At 51.0% G+C, this 9,386-nt stretch overlaps 1 protein-coding gene across 1 annotated transcript in view; it reads right to left on the bottom strand.

The window, feature by feature from the left end:
- Window positions 1-9,386, bottom strand: part of DENND3 (DENN/MADD domain containing 3) — a 97,921-nt gene that overhangs the window by 25,368 nt on the left and 63,167 nt on the right. The window contains exons 7-11 of the mRNA XM_011990151.1: window positions 9,183-9,338; window positions 6,545-6,641; window positions 4,658-4,761; window positions 3,566-3,765; window positions 1,911-2,432 (exon numbers count right to left, since the gene is read on the bottom strand). Of these exons, the coding sequence (XP_011845541.1) occupies window positions 1,911-2,432; window positions 3,566-3,765; window positions 4,658-4,761; window positions 6,545-6,641; window positions 9,183-9,338 (1,079 nt within the window). The remainder of the gene's footprint in view (window positions 1-1,910; window positions 2,433-3,565; window positions 3,766-4,657; window positions 4,762-6,544; window positions 6,642-9,182; window positions 9,339-9,386) is intronic.

The raw sequence follows: 9,386 nt of genomic DNA, 5'->3' as shown, positions 1-9,386 counted from the left end.
CCACACACATTCATATACACACATACACACATTTTCACACCCACACACATTCATATACACACATACACACTCGGCCATGACATCCCTCAGAGGCCACAGGCAAGATAAGCAAGGAAACTGCATTCCGCAGCACCTGTTCACAGCCGGAAGAGCGACCTGCCAGGCCTCTGTCACCAGGACAGCTTCTCCCGAGGGCCTGAAGATCCCTACACATCCGTAAGGAAAGGAAAAGCAGCCCAAGATAAAAATGGGCAAAGATCATGGCAACACAGCTCACAGAAAAGAAACCAGGGCTGCTCCCGAGCACGTGTGCTGTTTGCGACGTCAGTGTGGCATCCTTGCACACTCACAACGGGTGAGAGTCGAGACCGAGGAATGTGTGCTGCCTGGCAGGATGGAAGCGCAGCCCTCGCCAAGCCCAAACGATGGTTCTCACATCTCAAAGCAGGCCCTGGGTACACATCTGAGAGGGACTGACCCACACATACTCCAGGAAACAGGTGCGACACCACTGATGGTGAAACAGGTGGACAAAAGGTGCCCACACACTACAGCACAGGCAGTGGTTGAAGTGAATGAACCCAGCGGATGTGGAGCGACACAGATACGTCTCAAAAACACCATGAGTGAACAGCACATGCAAACTCAGACATACGGTGGGACAATTCCCATTCTCCCGCTTTTGTGTTTAAACTCACAAAACCTAGGTCCTGTGTCAGCTTCATCCGTTTGTAGTAAATGCATAAAAACATGGCCAGATAAAAGAGCTCCAGCTTGGGACAATGGCTCCCTCTGGGGAGGGAGGGACAGAGGCGCACGGGGCCTGCACTGGGTCTAAGCACAAGCCCACTGCACTCCATGGCAAACGCAGCAGGTGTCAGTCTGGGCGCAGGACCGTGACATTTGTCACAGGACCCTGGCATTTGTCCCGTGTCCCTGCTTTTGCATGTGTCTGCAGCATTTCAGCCGAGGCCATGGTTCTGTATAGATGCTGAGCAATTCTCCCAGGCAAGGAGCGTCTTCATCTCCCATCAGCAATTCTACGTCCCTTCCACCCACACAGAGCGCAACTCAGAGCCCAGCCTGGAGACGTGTTTAAGATCTCAGTGACAGGCACATTGCCTAAGGGCCCCGCCAACCACACCCGTTCCCAGGTAAGTGCCCAGAGCAACAGTAAAGACCACGGTGCTGCAGCGGTCTTGCCTGTCACCTGCTGGCGGCTTACCTCACCACTGCTGTTACCTGACCATTGTCGTTAAATATTTAAAATATATGGGACCAGCCATGGTGGCTCATGCCTGTAATCCCAGCACTTTGGGGGGCCAAGGCAGGTGGATCATCTTGAGGTCAGGAGTTCGAGACCAGCCTTGCCAACATGGTGAAACCCTGTCTCTACAAAAATACAAAAATTAGCTGGGTGTGGAGGCACATGCCTATAATCCCAGCTACTCGGGAGGCTAAGACAGGAGAATCACTTGAACCCGGGAGGTGGAGGCTGCAGTGAGCCAAGATCGTGCCATTGCACTCCAGCCTGAGAGACAGAACAAGACTCTGTCTCAAAAATATATAAAGTAAAATAAAATATATGGGCCTGGCTCAGTGGCTCATGCTTGTAATCTCAGCACTTAGGGAGGCCGAGGTGGGTGGATCTCTTGAGCCCAGGAGTTCGAGACCAGCCTGGGCAACATACTGAAACCCTGTCCCTATAAAAAATACTAAAATTAGCTGGGCTCGGTGTCACGTACCTGTAGTCCCAGTTACTCGGAAGGCTGAGGTGGGAGGACTGCTTGAGCCCAGGAGGTAGAGGTTGCAGTGAGTTGTGATTGCACCAGTCCACTCCAGCCTAGGCGACAGAGCCAGACCCTGTCTCTAAATAATAAAATCGGTGATGGTGCCAGGCGTCCTCTTACCTACAGTCAAGGCCTCGAACAGCCGCTGGATGGTGCTGGCGTCCTTCACGATCCCTGACTCCTGGACCCGCTTCATGAAGTCGTCCAGCTGCATGTACTCCTTGGGCAGCTTAAAGTTCTTCACGTGGTCGTCCAGCTTTGAGGCCTCGTGCGGCTTGTCCAGGATCTCGCTGATGAGCCGCATCAGCTCCGGCGCCCGCTCCGCCTGCGCCCGCTCGGGGGCAGACATGGATTCCACCGTCCTCTTCACCAAATCAGCGGGAAAGATCCGTATGTCTGTTTTATAGAGATTCTGGAAGTCCAAGAGGGCGCTCAGCAGCTGTCCTTGCATCAGATGAACGAGCCCTCGGAGGTAGAAATAGCGGGCCAGGAGCAGAGAGTTATCAGGGGCCAGAAAGTCCATGGCCTTGCTCAGCAGGGTGACAAAGTCGGCATAGTACGCCTGCACGCACTCGCTCACCAGCGGAAAGTGGATTTCGGGAATCTTGAATGTATATGGGGACTTCGGCGTCACATTGAGAACTAAAACATTAAGGGGAAAAAGGAGACCATTAGCACAGCCCTTACAAATGAACATGTGTCCCTGTGACATCATCTTGTCAAGGACGATGTTTCTCTGGATGCAAAATAAAATGAGAATGGGTGTGTCCCTCCAGAAAGCTCCACGCACCCACCGCCCTGGGAGGCATGAGAGAACCCTCACTTTGCTCCCATGGTACCCCCAGGAAAACAGCAGCTAGCATTCACTGAGCAATTTGACTTGCTACAACCACTAATACTATTGAGGTATCGGGTACTGAGGCTTTATTTGAGGATGAAGCTAATAGTCGAAGCCAAGATGTACTTGCTAGGCAGGATGACCATAGCCCTCGGGGTCATCAAGCTGTCGCTCATGCAGCTCCTGGGGTCTGAGCACAGTGATCAGGAGGAGCTGCGTGGTGCTTGGGCCTGAGACAGCAGCTGCAGGTGCCCCGGGGGTCAAGGCCCCGGCCTCCCAACAGTTTCTCCCATCCACTAGGGACAGGATGTACCTCCCTGAGAAGGCGCCAGGCAGGGCTCAGCCTCTCCATGCATCCCGTCTCTGTAGAAATGTCCCAACCACAGTCACAGCCCCTCCCCATCCCTGGCCCTGCTCACTTTAGCCCTGGCCCTGGAATGCCAGTTCCACGAGGGCAGGGGCCCTGGGCTCCTTCACAGCTCTGGCTCTAGAAAGTGCCTGGTGCCCCCGCCTCCTATCACACATGTGTATGTGTAAATATGTATTTATACACATGCAGTCCACACACAGAGACACACATAGCCTGCGGTGCCTGGCGCCCCCGCCTATCACACGTGTGTATGTGTAAATATGTATTTATACACATGCAATCCACACACACAGAGACACACACAGCCTGTGCTTGTGAAGGATGCCGAACCATGCAGAGCCTCTGTTACCTTTAGCAGTGACGCTGGGTGGCAGAAAATACAGACAAGAAACAATTTTCTAGAAGGCACACAGTTGGCAAAATGAATATTCTAAACATTTCAAATAACTCGGCTGCTAAAACAAGCCCCCTCCTCTCCCCTGAAACAAGTTCCAGTTTTGCTCAACGACTTGCAGTGCAGGAATGCGGGGACCGACACACAGCACCACGATGGGGGGCAGCCCTTACCTGCGCTGCTGCCCGCACAGCCTGCGGTGTCCGTCAGCCGGAGCGAGGAGTTCCTGGGTGCCAGCTCAGGCATGGCGATGTCCTGCAGGTTGGGCATGCTGACCACCATGCGCCTGTGGGTGACCTGCAGGTGCGAGGGCTTCCGAGACGCTATTTTCTCAACAGTCGGTCTCCTTGGACTTACAAGCGTTCCATTTATTCTGGGGTAGGAAAAAGCAACGCTTTACTTTATAGACACAATAATGATTGCAGAATAAGCCTAAACTAAGCATTTTCCCCAGTGTAACGAAGAGCATGTGATACTCTTACAGACCAGTGGAAAACAGACTGGTAAGAACGTGTTGCCCAAATCTCACCATGTGCAGCCTCAGGGAGACCCAGACGCAAGCCCAGAAGAAACCAGCATAAGCCAACAGGAGCCCTGACTGCCGTGGACGCATGTTGGAGGGGGCTCAGGCAAAGAGCAAGGAAGAGATGGAAAACAACAGGCTTCGAGGATGGGGGTAGGTGGGAAGAGAGAAAGGAGATGGGAGAGTGAGACACCAAAGAAGACACAGGGCCGCAAACCACAGGGAGCACGCTAACATCAGGCACGTTTCAAGCGTTCCCTCAAGAAGTAGAAACAGGCCAGGAGTGGTGGCTTATGCCTGTAATCCCAGCACTTTGGGAGGCTGAGGTGGGTGGATCACCTGAGGTCAGGAGTTCGAGACCAGCCTGGCCAACATGGTGAAACCCCATCTCTACAAAAATACAAAAATTAGCCGGGCATGATGGCGGGTGTCTGTAATCCCAGCTACTCAGGAAGCTGAGGCAGGAGAATCACTTGAAACCAGGAAGCAGAGGTCGCAGTGAGCTAAGATTGCGCCACTGCACCCCAGCCTGGGCAACAAGAGCGAGACTCTGTCTCAAAAAAAAAAAAAGAGGTAGAAGCATAGAGAGAAGAGCTTCCCAGCTGTTGTCCAGTTCATCATGAGTTTCTAAGCACAAGGCATTTCCCGTTGACTTTCTCGTTTACTTATTTGAATAAAACTGAGGTCCTTGGACACTGTGATCCCTAAAGAGCTGTGGATCCAAAACACGACAGTGAAGCACCTGTCCTCCTCCGACTGGGTGTCAAGGTCCATCTGAGCAAAGGCGTCCATCCTCCTATTGAGCCGGGCTTTAAGGAAAGAATGGAACATGTAGGTGTCTAAGACCTGGAAAAGACAGAAGGGCTGGTCACTGGGCTGTGCCGACTCCTCAGGTCCCTGCTCCAAAGCCCCCGAGCCTCCTGGCACAGAACTGAGCACTACCACTCATGCCCAGTGGATACTGACTGAGTGAACCAACTCGAGGGTTTTCTGTTCTTCCTCATTCACACAGGAGAAGAAATGGCGGCCATACATTCACACAGCGAGGCCCACATACCCACCCTGTGAACAAAAGCGTATTTCATCATAGCTAAAAGAGGTGGACACATGCTTCTGGCCATAAGGCACTAGGCAAGGCTCAGACATATCCTCTTGACATAAACTGTGAGGAAACTCGATAAAAAAGAGAAACGACTGTTTTCAGACACTGGACAAGAGGCAGGCTCGTGGCTGGTGCAGCTGCAGCACTGAGGGCATGGAGGGAGCTCACAGAGGCTGGGGCAGCTGGAAGCCTCGGGCAGGGCTCTGGAGAGGAGGGAATGATACAGGGAGCCTGTATCAGGTCTGTGTTAGGAGCCTGTATTAGGAAGCCTGCATCAGGGTCTCCCTAAGCCTTTGCTGAATACCCCGCTGCCCAGGCATAGGGCTAAACCGCATCAAACCAAAGAACGACTGGGAAGCTGTCAGCAAAACTCTCCAAGCTCACAAGGGCAGAGAGCCAGTCACGCTCCCAACAGCCAGGACGGAGGGTCCTGGCTGACCCCCAGCCATTCAGGAGACACGGTGGGGGGGCGGGGGCACATCACTTAGCAGATGGGCTAGGTTATAAACCAACCCTAGAGAAGGGCTGTTCTCGGCCTACCCCAAAGCTGTAAAAAAAAAAAAAAAAACCCAAAAGGATCAAGGGACTCTTCAGGCAGCTTCTATCGCCTGCCAGGGCAAAGCCCCCGACGTGATTATTTTTTTGTAATAGTCACAAATGGAAAAACCCAAATGCTCAGTAGCAGGTGGACAGAAGAACGAAGCGCACTCTGTCCCAACCACAGGACATTCCTAGCAAAAAAAGGAGCTGCTGCTGAGACACACAGTAGCCCAGCTCGGTCTGAGGTAGGAGGCTGAGGGAGAGAGGCAGACAGAGCGCAGACCGTACGACTGCACAGCCTGAGACTCTGAGATGGGCCGACCGTCTACGGGGACGCATGCAGGTAGAGTTGCCGGGACCTGGGGAGGGATGGGGCTGACTGGGGTCATGGGAATGTTCTATGTCCAGGTTGAGGAAGTGGTGATAGAGATATGTACATTTGTCAAAATCCATCAAACCACACACTTGAAATGGCCATATTTTAAGTAAATTATACTTTTTTTTTTTTTGAGACGGAATCTTGCTCTGTCACCCAGGCTGGAGTGTAGTGGCACCATCTTGGATCACTGCAACCTCCACTCCCCGGGTTCAAGCAATTCTCCTGCCTCAGCCTCCTGAGTAGCTGGGATTACAGGCACCTGCCACCACGCCTGGCTGATTTTTGTATTTTTAGTAGAGACAGGGTTTCACCATGTTGGTCAGTCTGGTCTCAAACTCCTGACCTCAAGTGATCTGCCTGCCTCGCCTCCCAAAGTGCTGGGATTACAGGCGTGAGCCACTGTGCCTGGCCATAAGTAAATTATACTCTTAAAAAGCTGATTTTTTTAAAAAAAGAGGGAGAGTCACATGACCAAAAGGAACCGTGCTAAAACAAACTTTTTGGAAAAATTGATACACTTGAGAAAATTTATTTTGAAAAGTATTTAAACAGAGAAAAGGATAATGGATTGAACACACATAGGCACACCCACATCCCACAGCTCTCACCTGCTTATAAAACTGATGGTCCCCTGCAGCCCTGGTTTTGAGAAATTCTTCACTATTAAAGACTCTGTGTTCATAATTTAAATGATTCTTTACATCCCTGACAAAGAGAAAGATAGTCTGAGTGCTAAAGCATTATTAAATACATGAAAATATAGACCACTTTTAGTAGCAGAAAAATGGTTACAAGAGATACAAACTTTGAAAAAGCTGTATTCTTCAGAAAGATTCTTGATTACCAAAATGATACGACATGGATGTATTTCGTGGTCAAGCATAAATTTCCCCCAACTAGAATGAAACTGCAGGAGGCAGTGTTCCTGTCCTCACCTTCCTCCAGCCCACCAGTTCCTTATGCAAATTAAGACACAAAAATCAGTTGTAGTTCACACACATGAAACTGAGTTCAGGGTGGGGAGCCCAGAGGGGCAGCTAGACTCTCCAAGTGCTAACCAGCTTGGCCGCCAGCCTCCCCAGACAAGTCACTTCACCTCTGTGTTTGCTTGTTTGTTTAGATGGGGTCTCGCTCTATGGCCCAGGCTGGAGTGCAGTGGCACAATCTTGGCTCACTGCAACCTCTGCCTCCCAGGTTCAAGTGATTCTCCTGCCTCAGCCTCCTAAGTAGCTGGGATTACAGGGACACACCACCACACCTGGCTAATTTTCATATTTTTTGTAGACATGGGGTTTCACCACGTTGGCCAGACTGGTCTCAAACTCTTGACCTCAGGTGATACACCCACCTTGGCCTCCCAAAGTGCTGGGATTACAGGCGTGAGCCACCACACCTGGCCCACTTCACCTCTTGGTACCCAGTTTCCTCAGATCATGTTATAAACCCATCGAGATTTTAGCACGTGATCTCCCAGATCTAAAGTAATATACAAATAGAACGAACAACCTTACAGGGCATAGTTAGTACATAATCTGTTTAGTGTTTTCCTTGAGAGAATAAGTTATTTCATCTAGGGGAAATAAAGTTTTATCATCTGTAATCATATCTTCTGCTTCTTTTTTTAAAGAGCCAGGATCTTGCTATGTCGTCCAGGCTGTTCTCAAACTCCTAGGCTCAAGGGATCCTCCCGCCTCAGCCTCTCGAGTGGCTGGGACTATTCTGCTTTTCTGTCAACTCACTGAGCTTGTAAAATAAGAAATTAAAAAAAAAAAAAAAAAAAAAACTTGTTCATAAAATATTTCATCTTCAAAGAACAAAAGGAAAACAACATATTTAGGACCACACTAATTATGCCTCTTTGGGCAAAGAAAATATCACATGTCTGTAATACACCATCCCATTTTTTCCTAATAAATTATTCACTTTATGCAAACAAATACATCAAAAGAATAGGCCATTCAGGCCAAGCGCGGTAGCTCACACCTGTAATCCCAGCACGTTGGGTGGCCAAGGCAGGAGGATCACCTGAGGTCAGGATTTGGTGACTGGCCTGGCAAACATGGCAAAATGGCCACGTTTTGGCCCCGTCTCTACTGAAAATACAAAAAATTAGCTAGGCGTGGTGGTGTGTGCCTGTAGTCCCAGATACTTCTGAGGCCGAGGCAGGAGAATCACTTGAACCTGGGAGGCGGCAGTTGCAGTGAGCCGAGATGGCGTCACCGCACTCCAGCCTGGGTGACCGAGTAAGACTCTGTCTCAATTAAAAAAAAAAAAAAAAAAGCCATTTAAATTTCCATTTTGAAATAATCACACAGAGTACGATCAAGCCAGCAGCCTCTGTGCTAACCCCCTTCCAAAGCAGAAGGCCCCTCAAGAACAGATGAGGCTAGCATCGGGGGTGCCTCCTGGACTCAGGGAGCAACCAGCGAGAAGGAGAGGAGGAACACTGCCAGAGAAAGAAAGGGTGGGTGGGAGAAGGCCCAAAGGCTTTTGTATTACCAAGTACTTATCTATGAAGCTATCATTTTTGCCATACATTCCTTAAGTGACCGCATATTTAGGCCAGAAACAGCAACTCAATACCTGCACCGTATCACACTGAAATAAACACACTTGACTTGTCCACTTAACCAATTCTAGCTCAAGCGCTGGGGAAGCAATAGCATGCGGGAGGCAGCTAATGCAGTAATTCCTGGAATGAGGAGAAAGAAAACTCGCTAACGGGCACATCTTGAGTGTCCCATCCGTCCTGTGGCTCTCCCATAGATGGTTTCATCATCTAGCTTACGAGTCACATCAAAATGGCCCGTCTGTCCCTCACGAGCCCCTGGATGCAGGCCTGGTGGGACAGAGCCCTCCGTGGACTGAGCCAGAGACCGGAGCCAGCACAGGCCAGAGTGACAGGTGCTCCCTGCAGGTTAATCAGATTTGCGTCTTCCTAGAGGGCTGTCCCAAAACAGCCACCTGCAGGGGGTCACCAAGAGAGGGTGTTAGGAAGGCACAGTCACCAGCAGGAGAGGGCGTTAGGAAGGCACAGGCAGGGTCAGAGTCCAAAGAACAAACTTCCTGTAACTGCTGATTGTAACAGTCACAAGAAAAGCTTTGGCGGGGCGGGGACCGCTGGTGTTTGCCAGGCAGATGGTGCTAATGGCCTGCCCTCTGGGGCAGGGTGCACGATCCCCATGAAATGAATGGCTGACTGGCTGGTTACCTCCTCATGGACGCCGGAAACGTTCTCTCACGTACCTGAAGATGCTCACAAGCAGCTGCAGGGTGGTCTGCTGTATCTGGCAGTTGAGTTTCTGCTGCCAGGCCCGCCGGTGGGCTTGGGCCTCGTTCAGGTCTGTGCTGGAGAGGAGGTGGGCGGCATGCAGCTCGTGGTGGAGCTGGAGGCTCTGCACCCTGGAAGGAGGCAGACCGAAGCTGGCTCAGCCCCAGCGCCGCGGGCCA

This window comes from Mandrillus leucophaeus, unplaced genomic scaffold (assembly GCF_000951045.1).
Source record: "Mandrillus leucophaeus isolate KB7577 unplaced genomic scaffold, Mleu.le_1.0 Scaffold371, whole genome shotgun sequence".
Lineage (NCBI taxonomy): Eukaryota > Metazoa > Chordata > Mammalia > Primates > Cercopithecidae > Mandrillus > Mandrillus leucophaeus.
Note: the sequence above shows the minus strand (reverse complement) of the source record. Positions and strands in the feature narration are given on the sequence as shown.